This window comes from Arachis hypogaea, chromosome 9 (assembly GCF_003086295.3).
Source record: "Arachis hypogaea cultivar Tifrunner chromosome 9, arahy.Tifrunner.gnm2.J5K5, whole genome shotgun sequence".
Taxonomy (NCBI): Eukaryota; Viridiplantae; Streptophyta; class Magnoliopsida; order Fabales; family Fabaceae; genus Arachis; species Arachis hypogaea.
In genome coordinates, this window is record NC_092044.1 from 10,070,586 (window position 1) to 10,093,726 (window position 23,141).

The following is a 23,141-nucleotide window of genomic DNA, read 5'->3' on the forward strand; positions in this document are numbered from 1 at the left end:
TAATGGAAAACCTAAATCCGAACCATTAGTAATGTGCTTTGACTCCAGAAACTTTATAAGCCATTGATTTACATCAGCAGCAATCAAAGACTTTTTTCTTCATTTAACCAAAAATGGTATTGCAGAAAGTTGGAGAAGGAGTGAAGAAATTAACATGCATGCAAATGGAAATAAATCACATTTATCTTCTGACTTAGCTTAAATGGATTTGATTTGGGTGATTAGACCTTTGCTTTCTTTGATTAAGCTTTCTCTTTCTTTCTTCTTTGATGAAATGAGCAAGAAGAAGAACGAAGCTTTCTATCTCTTTTTCTCTGAGGTTCTGACCGAAGCAAACTTGTGAGGTGCATTGGAAGGCTTCAGCTTGAATGGAGTCTTCATGGGCTTGGGTTTGAATAATTTTATTCAGCTCAGCTAGTTGCTTTGTATTATTCTTCTTTGGGCTTTGAGTGTTAGAAGGCCCACTGAAGATTTTGTTTCTGTTTTTATTTGTTTGAGCTGCTGCAACTTTTATTTAAGATTGCATTAAGTGTCGGGAGTTCGAATCCCGCCTTGTGCATGCAACAACCCATTGGCCAGCGGCAAACCCTTAAATAAAGCTCAGTACCGCGGCAGATTAGTCCTTGGCCTGCCGGGTTGGGGGATACCGTGGTAAACCAAAAACAAATGCAATCAAAACTAATTGGATGATTAACCCAATAAAATAATGTTTGTTATTATTAATTATAATTAGTGAATTTTTCAACTCAACAAAATTTTTATAACGTTTGGACCATAAATTTTTACCACTAAATTTATAAATAAATTGTATTTTACTTTTGGTTTATAATTTATTTTTATTTATTTATTTTTAATTTAAATCAATCTAATTTAATATATTTTTTATGTATTCTTTTTAGTACTAATTTAAATGAGTTTTTTAAAAAAAATAATATACTCATTTTAAATAAACAATTTTAAATCACTAGTTTTAGATAAAAAATTAAAATTAATATTATTATATAAAATTAAATTATATTAGAAAGACAATTTATAAAAATATTTAATTTTTAAAATTAGATTAATTTAAAAATAAAAATTAAATTAATATTATTTTAATCATAAATTTTTAGTATATAACTTTAAAATAAGTATTTTTATAATTAAAAATTTAAATTTATATAATTTATTTATAAATTATTATTAATAAAAAAAGCTTACATTTTAAATTTTTTTAATAAAAATTATTTAAATTATTTCTTCAAATTGAGTCTAATTATCTCCAATTGATGAACATTGTCATTGAGGTCTTTTATATCTTCAACTCTTCGTAAAAGCATTACCACAAAAATTGCAAATGATCTTATATAAAGCGTGCTTTTTTTACATGTTTTTCCGTTTTTATCTTGTGATAAAAAAAAATAGCTTTATCACAGTGGCAACACTTGTATCTCTATAAGCACTAATTTCTTTTAACTAGGTGGAAGGTAATTGAATAAAAATCTCTTAGGTCTCCAATCCTTTCAAAGAAAAGGGATCTTTCATTCTTTCGCCCGTATCTCCTCACGGGAATGGCTGCTGCAGCAGTGGTAGCAGAAGCTTCATGCCTTATTTCATTTTTTTTGGACAAGCTACGTAAATAAATTAAATAAACTTTAAAATTATGCGATTACAACTTTTGAAAAGTTATAAAATATTATTTAAAAAAAATACATATTTTTTATGCTACCTATTTAAACTCTTAAACATCTGTCCTTTTATATTTCTATATTGTAAAATTTTAATAAAATTTTAATTAGCTTTATCTCTCTAAATATAAAAGTTTATAATATATAATAAATTTTATGAGTACACTAAATATCTTAAATTCATAAATAATAATAAATTAATAATTTAAATATGGTAATTTCTTCATCTTATAATTTCTTTTTAAAATATTGATCATATTTTTTTTATGAGTATATCTAAATATATTTAAAGTATTATGTGTATTATTTTTATGATTAATAAAAATATCATTTTATACCAGAGTTGAAATTAATATAACAAATGATATTAAAAAAAAACTTATAACGGTAACTATAATCCTACGGTCTTTTATGACATTTGTATTTTTTTTATTTTAATATAAAATCATCAAATCACTATTATTTTAAATGATAATTTATAAAATAAAAATAAATTATTATTTTTATTGATATTAAATTATTTTAAATTATAAAAACAAATGTATAATATCTCAAGGTAGGAGTATACAAGAAGAGTACAAAGGTATTTGTTTGCACTGTGTAATTTGACTAGTTTCTTTAATCTGTTGGCTAGGATATAGAATCTAAAATACCGTGTCCAAAATACTTCAATACCATATATAAGTTTAATTGGCTAGCGGATTATCCTAAACACTCTTCCTTCATAAATCACTATACCTCCAGCAGATTATTTTGAGTATTCTTTCTTCATGAACCGCTCTATCCTGTTGCGATTTATACATGTTTAAAATTGTTCATAAACAGCATTACTGCACGTGTATTTTGTACAGGGTATTATAATGGAAAGAAATAATTGGACACCAAATTCTCATTTTTCAAGTTTAATTTATTAGGTATTAAACAAAATAAAATATTACTATCAGTGTAAATTAAATAAAAAATATCCAATATTTAGTATTATAGCAAAAGAAAATAATTATTACGACAAAAATTAAAACATATTAATAAAAATCTTCACTAAAAAGAAAAACTATTCAATAAACATCCTAAATTCTTTCATCTAACTTATCACCAATGCAAAGAGGATTCTGCTTTGCTAAAATATTGCGACCAATATCCTTAAAATTGAATTTACATTCATGAACTTCTGGATACCTATGCTTTCCACAAAATAAATCTCCACATCGACACTCAAATCCTGTTAATCCAACTCTTTTATTGCACGTCTTGCACCTTTTCTTCGTCTCATTCTTCTTGTTATTGTTAGAAATATCATCAACCGTTGCACCAAGGTCTTTGGTAAATCTTTCAAACACATCAGCTAATGGTGGTTTATCATTAGATTTGGTATCATCTAATAATAATGTTCCATTATTATTATTGCTTTGTGATTCCTCGATGATGAAGGTTTCTTTGATGTGATCTTTGTAACACTTTGAGCAAAGATTGTTGTTGGCAGCAGAACCATAGAAGCCGCAACCATTGACACAAAGTGGTGGATCCATGTCCTTTGAGAAGAAAAATATAGCACTTTGCAAATTTTGATATTAGAGAGTTATTTTTAATGTTGAAACTATTGGTTGATTAAGGAGGCTATTAAGATTAATTTATAGAGGAATGGGGGAATCGTAGATTTATAGTTAGATAAGTTAGACATAAAATTTGAATTCGATTAATTTAATCTAATCTAATCAAATATCTTACGTTTGTTTGGGTGAGCTTCTAAAAAAAGATATTTTTTCGTGTTATCTTTTTTTTTAAAAGATCTTATGAAAAAAAATTTTTATTTATCAATTATATTTGGGTATAACAATATAAAAGTACTTTTTTTGTTTATTTATTACATGAAAAATATTTTTTTAAGAAAAAAATCTTTTAAAAAAAGATGTAAATTGCAATTTTTCAAAAAAGATATTTTTTTCTAATGTTTTATTTTTATTTCTAGAAATTTGCCAAACACGTTAAAAAATTTTAAAAAAATTATTGAAAAATTTTTTTTTTTATCAAGATAATAACATCCAAACAAACACTTAATCTTTGACTCATGGATTGATGATTCGTATTTAGATTATTTTTTTGTGACTGTATTTAGATTTGATTAACTAGGTAAAAGATTATTTACACAGATTTAAAACACGCACTCTAAATAAATATTTAATGTGTAAATAATAAAAAAAATCTTCAATAAAAAAAACTAAAGGAAAACTATGATTATAAAATTATGTGATTGGTAAAATATTCTTTTAAGCATCATTATAAATTTAAGTATAAAATAATTTATTATTCTATTTTGACAGGTTTAATTATTCAACTATGTTTACTTTGATTTTTTTTTGTTTTTTTTTTTGCCGATCACTTTGTTGGAAGAATGTTTGAAGCATTATGAATAAATAGAAATATTTGGTAAGAAAAAAAATTAACCAAAAATAGTTAAAATTTATTTTATTTAATATTTATTGAGTTTAAAATACTTTTTTATATTTTTATTTTTAAAATTATAAATTTTAATATCTACAATTAAAAAATAAATTATAAAAAAATAAAATATCTTAAATTATTTAACACGTAAAATATATAAAATAAATAAATTTAAATTAAAAAAAGCTAAAACTAGGAAACCACCGCTTCAAAATTATAATTATGACGGTTTTCAAAAGCCTGCGTTTTTAAAGAAGGGAGTGCAAAAAATAAATAAGGAACACTACTTGCCCCTTTAAATACGGTTTGAAGAAGGATTTTAAAAATCAAGTAAATAAATAAATAATAACACTATGTTAACAGAAATCATATCATAGTGACGTGGAAGAATTTTCCATTAACAGAAACAAAATCAATTGACGGTTGATAGTTTTTCTCAAACTTGGTAAATTTTTTAGAGTTAATTTATTATTTATATCTTTCTGAGATTATTTTTATCAATAGCCAAAATATTTTGAGTAGCATTTTAGTAACTTACTCTAACACTATGCTAATTGCTAAAACCTACATATAGCTAAAGCTAAGGAGGACACTATGGTATTCAATTGCTTGTTACAAGTCAACTTGCTTCCTTCTTAGAGGAAGGTTTGAAAGATCTTACTTGGAGTAATAACACATTACAGATTGCATAAAATCATTCTTCAAATTATTAAGGAAGGGCGCATTACAAGTAGGATCCTTTTAAATAGATTGATAAAGAAGCAGATGGATCAATAAGAAAAGGATTGAAATTGATAAAAATGATAAATTAAAAAAGATTAAATTAAAATTAAACTCAACCTTATTTGTTTACATCATTCTTTTGGATAAATTGAAATTGAACAAAAGTGTGTGAGATTGAAATTGAACTCACTCAATCTTTTTCAACAACATTAAGGAGGGACACATTGCAAGGAGGATCCTTTTAAATAAATTCATAAAGAAGCAGATGGATAAATAAGAAAAAAAGAGATTGAAATTTGATAAAATCATAAAAATGATAAATTAAAAAGGATAGATTGAAATTGAACTTGAACTCACTCATCCTCCCTTGTTTCCATCGTCTTTTGGATAAATTGAAAATAAACGGAAGAAAATCACTCTACCTTCATATACCATTTTATTAGTTTACTCAACTTTATAATTCTAAACGAGCAAATCTTCAAAATTTTATACCAATAGCACCATCAGTTGCTTTTACAAATTTAATATGAACCAAACATATGAGAACTTCCATGAACTAAACATCAACAGAATGTTCAAAATTTTGAATGTCAAAATTGCTCAAATGCACAATCTGCTAGAATCCCCAAAGCAATGCACCTTACACCGAATAGCTTAAAACTAAAAGCAGGATATAACAATCAAAACACTTTCCACTTTTACTGTTCGCCAGGGAGTGTCTTAATGATATCAGAATCACCTGAAAATAAAGGCAACAATTAACCTCATCATAAATGTAAACCTAGTTTATGATGTAGAATGATAAGTGTTCATGGAAAGAAAAGATACCAGGATCAATAATACTAAGGCAGCAAACTCTATAATATTTTCCACATGCGGTGCCCAAGTCGACGTTGTCTGCAACCAACAAGAAATAATTCCATTACTTGTTTATGACGACCGAAATAAACCAGGACCAATTTAATGTAAATTAATCGACAAAATCAGCTGGACGTCTGCGTACAATACTGTTATAAAAGCGAAATAGCAAGTTCACATCATGTCCAGCAGAAAACACCATGTTTATAACAATCAAAATGCCAATTCCCGAATACAAGACATCATTTTCAAAACATGATTGATACAATGCAACTAAAAACAATATCGAAATAGACATGGTACAACAAAAATCTCCATCACCTAATATTGATAACCACAGACTCAGAAACTGACTTCTAATAATTCACATAATAAAGCATAGATGCACTCCAATTGGGACAACAGATTTTGAAATCTAATTATCACATAACTTGACGAGGAGCCTTGGAGCAGCGGTTGAGTTGTTTCCAAGTAACCTCAAGGTCACGGGTTCAAACCGTAAAATCAGCTACATGTAATTATCAGAGTACGCCACCTACGTTAAGGGTGCGGCCGATGCATGGAGCCTGCCTTAAACAGGGATGCTTGTGCACCGGCCGCCCCTAATTATCACATAACTTTTTTAATGGGGAATTACATATTGTTCCTAGGTTTACAGCAACCAAAGTGGTTCTAGGTAGCTAACTACAATAACAGAATATGTGCAAGCACACAGAGAGATTAAGAACTTACTCCCATTGTAATGGTGCACGCCAACCTTTGCCAACATGGCATAGTACTCAATCTCTGACTTCCTCAAAGGTGGACAGTTGTTAGCAATGATAATCAACTTACCTAAAAACAGAGCAAGATTCAAAACAATTATCTAATCATTTCGATTTCAATTAATCAAAAAAATCAGGGGAACCACAAATCTCCAGATTCTGAAAAGGCCACAAATCACAAATACCTTTGGAGTTTCTGAGGGATTTGAGAACGGTCTTATAACCGAGGGTGTATTTGCCACTCTTCATGACAAGGGCGAGCCTGTTGTTGATGCTCTCATGGGTCTTCTTCTGCATAACATCAAATTCAAACCACTCCAACACTTAATACCATTTTCGAAATCGGAAAGGGGAAATCAGATAGAGACATAAAGAGAGAAAGAGATTACCGTCTTCTTGGCGGCCACCATTGTCGCTGGACTCTGGAAGAGATGGCAAGTGCAGAGAGGAACAAAACCCTAGATACTTGAAAATATATAGTTTGATTAGGGTTCTTCATTTGTAATGGGCTTTTTTTATTTGTGATTTCATATTTTTGAACACGCGGATGTTGTTATTGGATCAGATTTCATTCATTCATAGTTAATCGGGTTAGGCCTTATTATTGACCCACATCTTTTTTTTTTCTTATTTAATCGTAATCCCTTATTAATATCTTTTTGTTGGATTTGGTTTTATTTTTTTTTCTAAAATATTATTTTGATATATTCATAAAAATAATTTATTATTTCTAAAACTTAATTTAAGATCTCTCAATAAGAGAATAAAGTATTAACTATAATAGCTATTACATACTTGCTATTATATTGAATTTTATAATAATGTAGATTAACAAGTTTATAATACGTTATTTTCTTGATAAATATTTATGGATTCAAATCCTATGAATAGAAAAATTATGAATGTTATTATTATTATATATATGTTATAATAATTTTAGACTTATCATGTTATCCACACACTATTAAAATGTTCTAACTACTCAACTATTATTGGAGAACTATAATAATACCAAATTTTGAAAGAAAATACATAAATTTGTGAAAGAAAATATGGAAAGCTTTTTTTTCACCTCTTTATCAATAAGTACAACTTTTTGTAGAAAAATACAAATGTTCTATTTTTTTTTTCAATCCTCATCTTTTCTTTTGGTTCTTTTCAATTTGTTTTTTCTTTTCTTCTTCGCTTATTTATTTATTATGATGATTATTTGATAGTTGTAAATAATCTATTTTTATTCATCTGTAAACATCTATTTTTAGGAGGAAAGAAATATTATTTATATATTACTTTGCATAGTATACTTTGTAACCGTTTTATAATAGGGGGATAAGTTTCTACCATTTTCTACATATAATTAGACTCACGCCTCCAAAGATAAGTTTTATAAATTTTAAAATTTTTTTAAACAAAAATTATGCCGTTATTTCTATCAAGTTTACATAATTAAATGTGAACACATTTGAACGTTAAGAAAAGATTTCATACAAATTATCTTACTTTAGTAACGAATAATTTTATTATAAGCATTCCTAATAATATAGAAATATCGACAGAAAGATGACTTATTAATGATAAATCCTTAATTAGAAAGTTATAAACTTAAAAATATTTAAATTGAAATGAAATAAGACTTAAACATTCGTTCTACCATATATATTATATCGAAGACAAACTTCGGTGTGAAGCAGTTTTGCGAGCCCCATTAGCCCGGACTTTGTCCTCCATAATTAAATGAATGTGTGGAAAAAAAAATTCCATTAGTCTTAATCAAAGTATTGTGCAATTTACAATCCATCCCTTTCTAAGAACAAGAACAAGAACAAAACAAAAGCATAAGTCCATTAATCCTAAAACAATACATTTAATACAAAATTTAGAAGGCATATGTTGTAATGTTGTGTCTGGACAGAAGATATATACAAAACACCTTATCAAAGATGCTCCTAACTTGCTGAAACATGCACACCAGAGCCTGACAAACAACTTTTGATATCTCATGTGTGACCACCTATAGATGCAACAAGAGAAAATATTTAAGTATTTAACCGAAAAACTACTGAATCAGTGGCATTGATGAATATTTGAATCAAAACATGAGAAATCAATTGCAAAATGACACGAGAAAAATGCCATGAGAAATGTTTAGGTAGGATCAAACAGCAGTAGAATTAAATCAATTGTATAATGTGTTCAGCCATTAACCATTGTAAATGCCAACAAAAAGACTAAACCCCATAATGAGTTCAGAAGAGAATTCTAAGAGAAATGTTTAAGTATGACCAAATAAGAACAGAATTAACTTGCTTTATAAGGTTTTCAGAACATCACATACCCTACTTTCCTTGTTCTTCCCCTGTGCAGCCAAACTCGTCCGGAAGTGACAGCAAACTCTGAGTAAACATAACCATCTTCAAGTCATTGTCACGACAACTAATTCTTAGAGACTCCACCGATACACCTTTATCACTGACTTTGATTAACTCATTGTTTTTTATGCCAACAAGTTCACCTTTAGTTAAACACAAAGGGTGGATTCCATGAGCATAAGGAAGCACAACATTGAGCTTAGTCCAAGATAATTCTTTCATTACCCAGATCTCAAACTTCTGGTGGTCTTCCGTGAAGTTCAAGTAATATAGCCCAAGGCATCCAGCAAACAAATTTAACAGCCGGCCGGAACCGCCTGATGTTGGAAATGACACCAATGATAGATGCTTTCCGGCTAAGTCGAAGGCAACAATCACAAAATTCACTTCCATATCTTTAACGGCCAACCAATAAAGAACCCCATTACAAAACAGTGCACTTTCAATGGTAACCAAATGGGGAGGAAGATGGCCACACTCAATTTTTTTCCAGGAATTGGTTCTAACAGAGAAATACTCCCACTGAGGTCTCCATTCATGTCCGTCACCCCATCCTACTACTATTAAATAATCATCACTGGATTCATCATAACCAAGACCACCCCATAAATTAATTGAATCCGTCCAACAAGAAGCATCAGGGTCAACAACAGGGTATGGCACTGATCTGTAAGAACCAGTGACAGGGTTCCACAGAAGGAGCGGTGCGCCATAAACATGAATGCGCAGCAGTATGAAGCCCCTGGATGAACCTAGAATACTAAGGCTGAAATGACGACAACATAGAGGAAGCTGAAGCGCGTAATCGCCGCAAATCGGAGCTTCCAGATCTACACAACGAGCCTCAGGAACCTCACTCGACAAGTACAAAAGCCTAGTGTTCTTATTGGTGGGTGCGGCATCAGCAGTGTCGTAATGCAATTTTACAAAACGTGAATCCGAAATCAGAGAAAGCCATTTTTTAGAGACGCACCTGAACCGAATCAGGGATTTTACCGGCAACCATAGTAGGATTTTCTCCACCAATTCAAGAGGGAGAACCTTAGCTTCAGCCTCAGCCTCGTGCTTCATCTTCTCAAATCTCAGAGGAGAGTGGAGAGGGACTGAATCTGACTGAGGGTTGAGGAGTGCTCGAGAAGCGGACTAGAGTGTGAGACTGTGAGTGAGAATTGAAAAAGGACAAATTGAAATTAAAGTTCATCCAAATTCACAAAAATTGCCGTAGAAAAAGCAATAAAACAAACTAAAATGGAACCTGAGTAGTTCGCAGGGGCAGAGAAGAAGCACAACAATGTAGAGGAACCGGAAAGTGGGGTGCGGCAGCGGTAGAAGGAGTGGTGGCGGTGCTGAGTGCAGGCAGCGACAGCGACGGTAGTAGCTGCAGGGATTGGACGAGAACATGAACATTAGTGAAAAAAACCAAGGTTCTGAAAACCGAACCGATCATCGAACCGCTTTAGCTACTGGTTCATTGATTTATTGGTTCAACCATTTCGATCGTGGTTAAACCAAAAGCATCGTTTTATAATAAAATAATAAATAAAATATAAATAAACACACTAAAACATAATTATACTCTAATATAAACTTTAAAATATCATCCAAATTAAAAGTACAACATAAACCACAATGTTATAATCTTATTCAAATACAAACTCAAAAGTCAAATAACAAAAAAGTTATTGACAATATGTCACACCTGTGTTTAATATCTTATTTCTTGAGTGGATCATGGTAGTGGTGTAATTCAAACAGAAGCATTCTGAAGACAAGAATTAAACGCACTAAAATGAGCAGTATTTAAGGTTCCCATTACCATTGCATACAATTATTCTTCAATTTGAACAATAAACACACCTACTAGTGTGAAAGCCTTGAAAACAATGTAAGTACTAAGTTTAATAACAAGAGTATGTTCATAGGAAAATTGATCGACAATCAAATGAGCAAATCAGCAGTCCTGTTTTCTCACAAATATTGCGCTATAACAAAAATGGATCATAATGAACAAATACAAACCCTAAAAAACTTTTAACAAAATTTACAGCATAATTTTAATAAAGATTAACAAGATTTTCAGCTGATCACAATTTTAGCAAAATTTTAGCACAATTTTAACAAAGATTAACAACAATCTTTTTCCAAAAATTAACCAAAAAAAACCCAACAGTGAATTAATCATTCAATGATTCAATCAACACAAGAATACAGAATATAGAGTATAGAACAGTACTGGAGCATAGCTAATCATTCAATGATTCAAGTTATGGGAGGAAAAGCTCTAAGATGGTTCAATCATAGCTAACAACCAGATATGCGTTCAATCTTGCCAAAATCAAGCAACAATTCAACAATTATCAAACACAATTTCAGATCTAAAATCAGTAGCAACAAAAATTATATGATAGCAAATTAGTAATTACAATGAAGCAGCAACAGAAATTCGGAAACAACAGAACCAACTGCAACAAATAAAAAACTTCATGCCAAAATTCAAAAATCAGAGATGCAGTAGAAGAAGCACAAAAACTGCACATTGAGAGTTTGGATCTAAGAAATTCAGTTGAGCAAAATGCGACCTCACTCACTGTGGATCTGTTGTCGCACGGCGGAGCAAAGCAATGAACTAGGAAGGAGAAGAAACCGCGATTGAAGGCAGCGACAGGGTGCTAAACGGCAACGAGGATGGAGGTGCGATGAACGGTGGTGGCGCTAGTGGTTCTGCGGGTGTGCTTCACCGCGACCTCACGAACAAGCACGGTGGAGCTATCGCGACGCAAAAAAGAGACAATGGGAGCACTGAGCACGGACCTTCGACGAGCAGACGAAGACGACGGCGACCAGAGGGCAGACGAGGACGACGGCGACCAGAGGGCAGACGAAGACGACGGCGACCACGACGAAGCTGCTCGACAAAGACGACGACGGTGGTGGAGGCTAGGGTTGCCGTTTGAGCCTTTGGAGTTTAGAGGCTAGGGTTGGCTGGGTTGCTTTCTGATTCAGGAAGGGGGCTGGAAGGAGGAGTGAGTCAGTGAGGTGGTGAGGGTGCTTGAGTTTGGTTAGGGTTTCTTTGGTTTGTAACAAAACAGCGCCGTTTGGAAAATTTTTTGAAAACCGCCGGGTTCCGGTACGATTTGACTGACCGATTCTCGGCTTATTTGACGGTTCAATAATGATTTTTAAATCTAATGGTAATAGTTTCTAATCGAACCGCAAATTTTGTGGGTTCACGGCTCGACCAATTTAACCGGACAGTTTTAAATCGGTTTTTAGAACCTTAAAAAAAACCCTTGCAGAATTAATAGCAAAAGAAGAAAAATGTAAAAAGCAAAATCAGAGAGGCAAAAATTTTAATTATATTTTTTGAAAAATGAAAAAATGGGTTCAATCTATAAATATTTGTAAATGTGGGAGTAAAGAATCCGTAACTTTATATGATCTAATGTGTTACATTAGACATTATTCTTTTTTTTTTTGGCGAAGAGTAAAATTTTTATTAAATTTAAAAAAATATTATTTTTGTTCTCAAATTGGTGTAAGTCTTCAAATTATCTTTTAATGTTTAAATTATTTTATTTAAATTTTTAATATTTTAAAACAGTTTTAAAGTTGTCCTCTTATTAATGATATATTCACAAAATTGATAGTAAAACAATCTCAAGTGATTTTGAAATATTAGGAATTTAAATAAGACAAAAATATTAAAAAAAACGAGATATTATTTTTATAAGAATTATCAAATAAAGTAAAATAAAAATAAATTTTAATAAAATAAATTATATTACAAATTCAATATTTTTACTCACATAAAATATTTGTAAAATGAATAATAGATAAATTTTTAAAAAATTATATATATATATATATATATATATATATATATATATATATATATATATATATACCATAAAGTATAAAATATACATTTTTGTCTCTAATATATTAAACTTCTTAACTGTTTAATTTAAATAAACTATATTTTTAGCTTTAAAATAAATTTTAATTTTATATTTCAATATATATCAAATTTTTACGAACATAATTATTCAATTATTTTTTAATCACATCTAAGTAGATTATTTTTAATCACATTACTTTTATTATAAGTAAAATTACTTTTTTTAATTTTACTCTTAAAGATTTTTACTCATCATAAAATATTTATAGAATAGCTAGTAGATAAAATTTTTAAAAAAGTAGAAAAAAATGCGGTAAATATATAATAAAGTATAAATTATATGTTTTTTTTCTTTAATATACCGAACTTTTTTTATGTTTAATTTAATTAAATTTTATTTTTAACTTTAAAATAAATTTTAATTTTATCCTTCAATAATATCAATTTTTACTGTAAATAATTATTCAATTTTTTAATCACATCTAAGTAAGTTATTTTTAATCACATTATTTTCATTCTAAATAAATTTATTTTTTTAATTTTACTCTTAATCACATTATTTTTATTCTAAGTGAATTTATTTTTTATTAAGAATAAAATTAAAAAATAAATTGAATAATTATTTATCATAAAATTAATATTATTAAAGAATAAAACTAAAATTTATTTCAAAGTTAAAAATATAATTTAATTAAATTAAACATTAAAAAAATTCGGTATATTAAAGATAAAAATGTGTAATTTATATTTTATTATATATGTATCATGTTATATTTTTTTTTTCAGAAGTTTATCTACTAATCATTCTATAAGTATGAGTAAAAATCTTAAATTTGTAATATAATTCATTCCGTTAAAATTGACTGTCATTTGATTTGATTTGATAATTCTTCTAAAAATGATTTATTATTTTTGTCTCCAACATTTTCATTCTATTTAAATCATTAACGTTTCAAAATCATCTTAATATTGTCCTATCATCAATTTTATTAACAGATCATTAATAATAGAACAATATTAAAATAATTTTAAAATGTTAGAGACAACTTTAAAATTTATCTCAAATATTAAGAATAAAAATAATATTTTAAAAAAAATTGGTAAATTATTTTCACTAATAAAAATAATATTCACTATCCATCAAAACTTCACTTTATTTTTACCTCAATATTATTCTAAAAAATTATATTATTTACCTGTTTAAATCAATTTAAGGAGATTTAGGATTTAATGCCAAAGATTTTACCTCTACTAATTGTTTTGGCAGTAAAGACTGAAAGTGAGTTTTTGCATTTTTAGAGAGTGCATTATAAAATTATCGGTAATGTTAGGAGATAAAAGAAAAAAATTAAATTTATCTTATTTAATATTTATCAATTGTCGCTATAATTGATAAATATGACAATTGATAAATATTAAATAAAATAAATTTTGATTATTTTAACTATTTTTTATTGTCTTTTAAAACACTATTGTAAAACGATAATAAAAATAAGAGTAAATAATCCTTTCTTATCATAAAAAATTTGAACGTTGACAAACTGACCATGAAAAAATTGAAATTAAAATTATATCATATATGATATATTTTGTTTGCAAAAAAAAAAATCAATTTTTAAATTTTTGTTGATAATTTCATAAATACTCCTCTTTTTTCTCTTCACAAATCCAAACACACTCTTCTCACAGCTCTTTTACCAAAATGCGCACGAGAGATACTTTAATTCCCTAAATACGTATGGTTTGAAATCTTTTTGAAAATGCGCACCTCCAATTCTTAGCCGATCTCCACGAAATGAATTTCTATATCATCTCAATGAAGATGCCCACGAAATGGACCAACCATATCAAGTGGACCTCCCACGAAATGGCTACCTCATTTCTATGGTGTCAGCAGTGAAATAAAAGAGAGAACTAAGGGATTTTTTAATTTAATTTAAAACAATTTTTAATTTTTTATTTTTAAATTTACGGGATTACCATCAAGTTATTATAATAAGCTCCATTTTTTAATATATAAAAGTAAGGAAAGTAAATTTGTATAATGGGTAATGTTATTTAAATATTTACTGTATATTACTTTAAATTAATTTTAATAAAAAATTTCTAAAAAATAAAATAATTGAAATGAAAAATAATTTGAAAAATTATAAAAGATGAAATAATATTAGCAATTTTAAGAATCATATAAAATCATTTTTTAAATAAAAGTTTATATAAAATTATAAAATTTTGAAGTTTTATTAGAAAATCATAAAATTAAGAAAAATAAAAATAGAGAAAAGACTAATTGTATAATTTAATTAAGAACACATATTTTCTAGAAAGCATTTTTAAGTGGTCAAATGTACAAAGTTATTCTTATTAATTATATTCAAGACTAGGAAAATAATATTTATTGCTTATAACAATAATTTAATTTAAGATTTAAGACCTCATATATATTTTAATTTGAGGGAAATAATATTTCCTACTTAGAACAATATTATTTAAGAACTCGTATATATTACCTAAATTTCTCGCCACTAAATTATTTTTGGTGGTTTAATCTTGGGTTAAGGTTAAGAATAATTAACTTAAATAGGTTAGTTTTTAAAAATAAATTTCCATATTAATAATATTAAGAAGTGATCTAGATCAAGGTTCTGAAAACTGGTTCGGACTGGCTGGTTGAACCGGTTGAACCGTGAACGGTAGAGAAAAATGACTCGGACAAATGTCAAAACCGCAAATTTTAAAAATCGGAATTGAATCGGTGAACCGGTCGGTCGAACCGAACCGTGATCCGACCGGTTTTTGAATGGGGAATGAAACGTCGCCGTTTCAGCTGTTGTACTTAGCCCTTAGTCCATCCTCGATGCCCAGATTCCTCCACTCCAGAACGCCTCTGCCTCTCTCGCACTCAATCTCCATCCTCTGCACTTAGCCCTAGCTCCTGGTCGTCCCTTACCTCCGTCCAGCCACTGCCTCGTGCCGCCGCCATCGTTCCCTCCAACAGCCACCGTCTGCTCGCTCACCTTCCCTCCATCGCGCTGCAGCCATCGATATCAACCTTCCCTTCCATCGCACAGCCATCGCAACCTTCCTCCGTCGCGCAGTCGCGCAGCCACGCCGCCACGCCGCCGCCAGCACTAGCTCTGTTCTCCGCAACCATTATCCCACTTCGAAGCCCGTTCGAAGGTACTCCACTACTGCTCCTTGTCTTGGTCACTCGGTCTCTTTATCTCCCTTTTGCATGCTCTGTTCTCCGCAACCACTGTCCCAGTTCGAAGCCCGTTTGAAGGCTTCTTCTAGCTTCTAGGTAAATTTTTTATTAACTATGATTGAACCATTGTTGATGTTTGATTCTGCGAAGCTCTGTGAACTGTGAAGTCATTGAAGTGTGAACTGAATTACTCATTTACTGAAGCTTCTAGCTTTGTGAAGTCTCGGATTTACTGATTTACTGATTTTTTATTGTGCGACGGGTGTTTGATGAAATGCCTGAGAGGGATGTAGTCTCGTGGACCACAATGTTATCCGCGTATTCCCAAGCCAAGCTTCCACAGGAAGCGTTGGAGTTGTTTTGGGAGATGAGGCATACTGAGGTGAGGCTAGATGAGGTTACCATGGTGAGTGTGATCCCGGCTTGCACAAATTTGGGAGACATAGAGACAGGGAGGATGGTGCATGAGTACATAGAGCAGAATGGGTTTATGTAGATGGTTGCACTCTGCAATTCCCTGATCGATATGTATGGAAAATGTGAACTGATTTACTGATTTATTGAATAATTGTTTGATTCTTCTAGCTTCTAGTTCTAGGTAATTTTTTTTATTAACTATGTGATTTACTGATTTTGTATTGCTCTGTGAAGTGTGAACTGATTCAACTGAAGTTACTGAACTGGACTGTGAACTTTGTTTAATAATTGTGAATAATTATTATTAGTTAAGCTGTGAAGTGTGAACTACTGAAGTCACTAAAGTGCGAACTGATTTACTGATTTACTGAAGCTTCTAGCTTTGTGAAGTCTCTGATTTACTGGTTTATTGAATAATTGTTTGATGCTTCTAGCTTCTAGTTTTAGGTAATTTTTTTATTAACTATGTAATTTACTGATTTTTTATTGCTCTGTGAAGTGTGAACTGATTCAACTAAAATTACTGAACTGAATTGTGAACTTTGTTGAATAATTGTGAATAATTATTGTTAGTTAAGCTGTAAAGTGTGAACTACTAAATTTTGTTGTTTGTTGAATAATTGTAAATAATTTTGGATGTTGTTTGTTGTGATCTTGAGATTATTAGGTTGGAGTAGGTTGTTGTGATATTGTAATTGAAAAAAAGTCAAAAAAACCATTATTGGCTGGGATCAACCAAGAACCATTATTGTATTTGAATGAGATCATAATATTCTGGTTTATGTAGTTTTTTTAATTTGAATGATATTTTAAGGTTTATTTTATACTATAACTGTTGTGATAAACACAAAGGATATGGATGCCCATGCAAGTGACTCAGTTTTTATGTTACCAATAGAGAATAAAATTAATATGGGTTGAAAACATTCCTCCTATATGCTTATAAATAGGAGGTTAACCTCTGTTGTTAACACACACAATAATAAACAAATACTCTCTCTTTATGTTGCAATCAAATACTCTTCTCTTTATATTTCTTCTACAATTCTTTCTCTTCTTTTATTTTATTAGTATTCTAAATTCTCTTTTCTATTACTCTTTACATATTATATTAATAGCAATATTAATCATCTTTATTATATTGAGATGGTAACAATAAACATATGCGATTCTCTCTCTCTTTATTTTTAATACTTATTTCTATCTTTGTATATATATACACATTACAACATATAATATTATTATATATATATATAAATTATTATTGAGCTAACTATTTTAATACTAGAGTCTTCTATTTATACATCTTTATTTTATATATATCTTTTATTTTACAACACGTTATCAGCACGAGACTTTGATCAAATTCCTAGAAAGACTCAGGTAACAAATTTTCATTATGTCGAAACTATCTCATCTTGAATTCAATGCTCTTGATATATCTGGAAACAATTATTTATCATGGATACTAGATGCTGAAATCCATCTTGATTCAATGGATCTTAGAGATACCATTAAGGCTGAAAATAATGCATCCCAGAAGGATAAAGCTAAAGCCATGATTTTCCTTCGTCGTCATCTTGACAAAGGATTGAAAAATGAATATCTTACATTAAAAGATCCTGCAGATCTTTGGAAAGACCTTGAAGAAAGGTATAATCATCAGAAAACGGTGATACTTCCTCAAACCCGATATGAATGGACGCATTTGCGTTTACAAGATTTTAAATCTATAAATGAATATAATTCTGCAATGTTTCAAATCACCTCACGAATGAAATTGTGTGGGGAAAAATAACTTATCATGATATGTTGGAGAAAACTTTCTCAACCTTCCATGCCTCGAATGTGCTCCTGCAGCAGCAGTATCGAGAGAAAGGGTTTAAAAAATATTCTGAGTTAATTTCTTGCCTTCTTGTTGCTGAACGCAACAATGAGTTGTTATTAAAAAATTATGAAGTGCGCCCATCTGGCGCTGCCCCATTTCCTGAAGTAAATGTGGCAAATTACCCCAGAAGAGGTAAATGGCAAGGTTTTAATAATAAGAAAAATTATGGAAGGAAAAAGAATTATGTTCAAAAGAGAGGATCTCACCAGAAGTGGGATAAAGAAAGGAATATCGGGCAGAATAAATCAACCGAGGAGAAGTGTTTCCGCTGTGGTGGAAAGGGTCATTGGTCACGTACCTGTCGTACCCCAAGGCACCTAGTTGATCTTTACCAGGCATCTTTGAAAAAGAACGACAAAGGAAAGGAAACAAATTTTGTTTCAAATGATGCTGAGAACTCCACCACTCATTATGATGTATCTGATTTCTTTGAGGATCCTGAAGGAAATATTGGTCATTTGATCAATGATGGAATAGTTTAATATGTAGGATTGTGATGTATATATGTAAATAAATAATGTAAAAAACTTATTGTTAAGCTTTATTTTTTATGTATTTAAGTTTCAAATGTGATGTACATAAATAATGAAATATTAATGTTTATGAATTTTGAAATTATTAAATGTGTCAAATTTTAAAATAAAATTTCAGTATATGACATTATTTTATGTACAGTGTTTCTTAGAAAAATAATTTTGATCAAGTATTCAATTTAACTGTGCATACTACTCATTTTATTATTATTTGTTTTTGAAGAGAATGGCAAGGATATGTAATGAAGATGTATGCCTTGCGGATAGTGCAAGTTCGCATACTATTCTCAAAAGTGATATATATTTTATCCATCTTGTGCCAAAAGAAGAATATGTTAATACTATTATTGGCTCAGGCAATGTGATTGAGGGCTCCGGAAGAGCTATAATTTTGTTTCCTGGAGGAACAAAATTTATAATAAATAATGCACTGTTATCTACCAAGTCTCGAAGAAGAAACTTGTTGAGCTTTAAAGATATTCGCCAAAATGGATATCATATTGAGACTATGAATGAGGGAAATCATGAGTATTTATGTATCACAACTCATGATTCAAATAAGAAAGTTATATTAGAAAAATTACCCTCACTTTCATCTGGGTTGTATTATACCAAGATTAGTGCAATTGAATCACATGCCATTGTAAACCAGAAGTCTACTAGCCCAAATAAATTCATAACCTGGCACGACCGTTTGGGTCATCCGGGAACAACCATGATGAGAAGAATTATTGAAAACTCTCATGGACATTCACTAAAGAACCAGAAGATTCTTAAAACTAGTGAATTTTGTTGTGCTGCATGTTCTCAAGGGAAGTTAATTTTAAAGCCATCACCAGTAAAGATTGGATTTGAGTCCCCTGAATTCCTAGAAAGGATTCAAGGTGATATATGTGGACCTATTCATCCACCATGTGGATCTTTTAGATATTTTATGGTCCTGATAGACGCATCTTCGAGATGGTCACATGTGTGCTTATTATCTTCTCGCAACCTGGCGTTTGCGAGATTACTGGCTCAAATTATTCGATTAAAAACACAATTTCCAGAAAATCCAATTAAAGCAATTCGTCTTGATAATGCTGGTGAATTTACTTCCCAAGCTTTTGATGCTTATTGTATGGCTAATGGAATAAGTGTTGAACATCCAGTGGCTTATGTTCACACACAAAATGGGTTAGCAGAATCACTTATTAAACGCCTCCAATTGATTGCTAGACCTTTGCTTATGAGAACAAATCTCCCAACCTCGGTTTGGAGGCATGCTATTTTACATGCCGCAATACTTATTCGTTTGAGGCCAACGAGTTACCATCGGTTCTCTCCTATGCAATTAGCTTTTGGCCAGCAGCCAAATGTCTCCCATTTAAGAATATTTGGGTGTGCGATATATGTTCCCATTGCACCACCTAATCGCACCAAAATGGGACCCCGAAGAAAATTGGGAATATATGTTGGATATGATTCTCCCTCTATAGTGAGGTATCTTGAGATACAAATTGGAGATGTATTTAAAGCCCGGTTTGCGGATTGTCATTTTGATGAATCAAAATTTTCAACATTAGGGGGAGAGAATAAGCCTCCTGAAAAGGAACTTAAATGGAATGCATCATCGTTGATGCATTTAGATCCTCGATCAGGGCAATGTGAACTGGAAGTTCAAAAGATTATACATTTGCAAAGAATAGCAAATGAATTGCCTGATGCATTTTCCGATACAAAGAGGATAACCAAATCTTATATACCAGCGAAAAATGCCTCAATTCGAATTGATGTTCCAGTAGGACAAATAGCCACTGAAGCAAATTCACGCCAGAAGCGTGGCAGGGCAGAAAATCCCCCAATTCGAATTGATGTCCCAGTAGGACAAATTGCCACGGAAGCAAATACACGCCAGAAGCGTGGCAGGCCTGTCGGTTCCAAAGATAAAAATCCTCGAAAGAGAAAAGAGGTAAATAATATTCCTGTTGAAAAAGACATAGTAGAGATACCTGCAGTTGTCCAAAATTCTGATATAACGCCAGAAGACGTTCGGGTACCTGAAAATTGTGAAAATGACGAGATCTCGATAAATTATGTCTTTACAGGAGAGAAATGGGACCGAAATAAGACAATTGTCAATGAAATATTTGCATATAATGTGGCATTAGATATCATGCATGAAAGTAAGGATCTTGAGCCAAGATCAGTTGAAGAATGTCGACAAAGAAATGATTGGCCAAAATGGGAAGCAGCCATGAAGGCTGAATTAGACTCACTTGCAAAACGTGAAGTCTTTGGACCTGTAGTCCGTACACCCGAAGATGTAAAACCTGTTGGATATAAGTGGGTATTTGTGAGAAAACGAAATTTGAAAAATGAAGTTGTGCGCTATAAAGCCCGACTTGTGGCACAAGGTTTTTCACAAAGGCCCGGTATAGATTATGAAGAAACGTATTCCCCTGTAGTGGATGCGATAACATTGCGTTATTTGATCAGTTTATCTGCATATCATAAACTGCATATACATTTAATGGATGTGGTAACAGCCTATTTATACGGCTCATTAGATCGTGATATCTATATGAAAGTCCCTGAAGGACTAAAAATATCTAAACCATCCAATGAATATTCGCAAGGGTTATACTCAGTCAATTTGCAAAGATCTTTATATGGTCTAAAGCAATCTGGACGAATGTGGTATAATCGTCTTACTGAGTATCTGACCAAAAACGAATTCAAGAATGATGATATCTGCCCATGTGTTTTCATAAAGAAAACTACATCTGGGTTTATTATAATTGCTGTGTACGTTGATGATTTAAATATCATTGGGACTCCTGAAGAGATTCCAACAATTATAAAAACTTTAAAAGAAGAGTTTGAGATGAAAGATCTTGGAAAGACTAAGTTTTGTCTCAGCCTGCAGATCGAGCATATAAAATGTGGGATCTTTATTCATCAAACAACATACACAGAAAGGATCTTGAAAAGATTTTAAATGGACAAGTCACATCCATTAAGTACACCAATGATCGTAAGATCTTTGGATGTGAAAAAGGATCAATTCCGTCCTAAAGAAGAAAATGAAGATATCCTTGGTCCTGAAGTACCATATCTTAGTGCCATTGGAGCGCTAATGTATCTTGCTAATAATACGCGACCTGACATATCATTCGCGGTGAATTTACTAGCAAGGTATAGTTCCTCTCCAACCAGAAGACATTGGAGTGGAATCAAACAAATTTTTCGATATCTTCATGGAACAGTTGATATAGGATTGTTTTATCCCTATGGACCCAAGTCACAACTAGTTGGCTATGCAGATGCCGGATACCTGTCTGATCCACATAAAGGGAGATCTCAAACAGGATACCTGTTCACATATGGTGGTACAGCTATATCATGGAGGTCCACGAAACAGACGATAGTAGCAACCTCCTCTAATCATGCTGAAATACTGGCGATTCATGAAGCTAGTCGCGAGTGTTTTTGGCTGAGGAGTCTGATTCAATATATTCTGTCATCATGTGGACTGATTGATCATAAGATAGCTCCAACTGTCCTGTTTGAAGATAATACAACATGCATTGCTCAACTTAAAGGCGGCTACATCAAAGGTGATAGAACAAAGCATATTTCTCCCAAATTCTTCTTCACTCATGATCTTCAAAATCAAGGGACAATTGATATCCAACAGATCTGCTCAAGTGATAATCTGGTAGATTTATTTACAAAGTCGCTCCCAAAATCCTCCTTTGAAAGATTGGTACATGAGATTGGGATGCGCCAATTTCGAGACATTAAATGATGTCAGCATGAGGGGGAGACTGTACTCTTTTTCCCTTGGTCAGGTTTTTTCCCATTGGGTTTTTCTTGACAAGGTTTTTAATGAGGCGGTCTCCGTCACAAAGGATATTGTACTCTTTTTCCTTCACTAAAGTTTTTTTTCCCATTGGGTTTTTCTTTAGTAAGGTTTTAACGAGGCAATAATCCTGAATGGTCATCCAAGGGGGAGTGTTGTGATAAACACAAAGGATATGGATGCCCATGCAAGTGACTCAGTTTTTATGTTACCAATAGAGAATGAAATTAATATGGGTTGAAAACATTCCTCCCATATGCTTATAAATAGGAGGTTAACCTCCGTTGTTAACACACACAATAATAAACAAATACTCTCTCTTTATGTTGCAATCAAATACTCTTCTCTTTATATTTCTTCTACAATTCTTTCTCTTCTTTTATTTTATTAGTATTCTAAATTCTCTTTTCTATTACTCTTTACATATTATATTAATAGCAATATTAATCATCTTTATTATATTGAGATGGTAACAATAAACATATGCGATTCTCTCTCTCTTTATTTTTAATACTTCTTTCTATCTTTGTATATAT

At 31.0% G+C, this 23,141-nt stretch overlaps 3 protein-coding genes across 6 annotated transcripts; all 3 read right to left on the reverse strand.

Moving 5' to 3' along the window:
• Positions 1-2,629: 2,629 nt before the first annotated feature.
• On the reverse strand, positions 2,630-3,247 carry LOC112712899 (zinc finger A20 and AN1 domain-containing stress-associated protein 1-like). Its single transcript, XM_025765768.3, has one exon. It carries the CDS (start codon positions 3,191-3,193, stop codon positions 2,735-2,737), a length of 459 nt encoding a protein of 152 aa, XP_025621553.1. The 5' UTR covers positions 3,194-3,247; the 3' UTR covers positions 2,630-2,734.
• Positions 3,248-5,282: 2,035 nt separating this feature from the next.
• On the reverse strand, positions 5,283-6,997 carry LOC112710309 (large ribosomal subunit protein eL30). Its single transcript, XM_025762474.3, has 5 exons — positions 6,841-6,997; positions 6,637-6,742; positions 6,420-6,521; positions 5,658-5,726; positions 5,283-5,568 (listed from the first exon to the last, which is right to left on the reverse strand). Exons 1-5 carry the CDS (start codon positions 6,859-6,861, stop codon positions 5,528-5,530), a joined length of 339 nt encoding a protein of 112 aa, XP_025618259.1. The 5' UTR covers positions 6,862-6,997; the 3' UTR covers positions 5,283-5,527.
• A 1,195-nt stretch (positions 6,998-8,192) lies between these two features.
• Positions 8,193-11,949, reverse strand: LOC112710310 (F-box/kelch-repeat protein At3g23880). Of its 4 annotated transcripts, none has more exons than XM_025762479.3 (5): positions 11,409-11,877; positions 10,520-10,582; positions 10,076-10,198; positions 8,787-9,976; positions 8,193-8,462 (listed from the first exon to the last, which is right to left on the reverse strand). In XM_025762479.3, exon 4 carries the CDS (start codon positions 9,889-9,891, stop codon positions 8,788-8,790), a length of 1,104 nt encoding a protein of 367 aa, XP_025618264.1. In that variant the 5' UTR covers positions 9,892-9,976; positions 10,076-10,198; positions 10,520-10,582; positions 11,409-11,877; the 3' UTR covers positions 8,193-8,462; position 8,787. The 4 variants fall into 4 exon arrangements, with proteins under 4 accessions (XP_025618264.1, XP_025618263.1, XP_025618260.1 ...); XM_025762478.3 differs by having other exon boundaries at positions 11,400-11,872; XM_025762475.3 differs by lacking the exon at positions 10,520-10,582 and having other exon boundaries at positions 11,400-11,949.
• Positions 11,950-23,141: the final 11,192 nt, after the last annotated feature.

Coding starts and splice junctions, on each gene's coding strand:
- LOC112712899 (XM_025765768.3), bottom strand. CDS start 3,193: ATGGATCCACCACTTTGTGTCAATGGTTGCGGCTTCTATGGTTCTGCT.
- LOC112710309 (XM_025762474.3), bottom strand. CDS start 6,861: ATGGTGGCCGCCAAGAAGACG. Junction 6,522..6,636: donor ATCCCTCAGAAACTCCAAAG/GTATTTGTGATT, acceptor CTCTGTTTTTAG/GTAAGTTGATTATCATTGCT. Junction 5,569..5,657: donor CCTTAGTATTATTGATCCTG/GTATCTTTTCTT, acceptor CTTTATTTTCAG/GTGATTCTGATATCATTAAG.
- LOC112710310 (XM_025762475.3), bottom strand. CDS start 9,891: ATGAAGCACGAGGCTGAGGCTGAAGCTAAGGTTCTCCCTCTTGAATTG.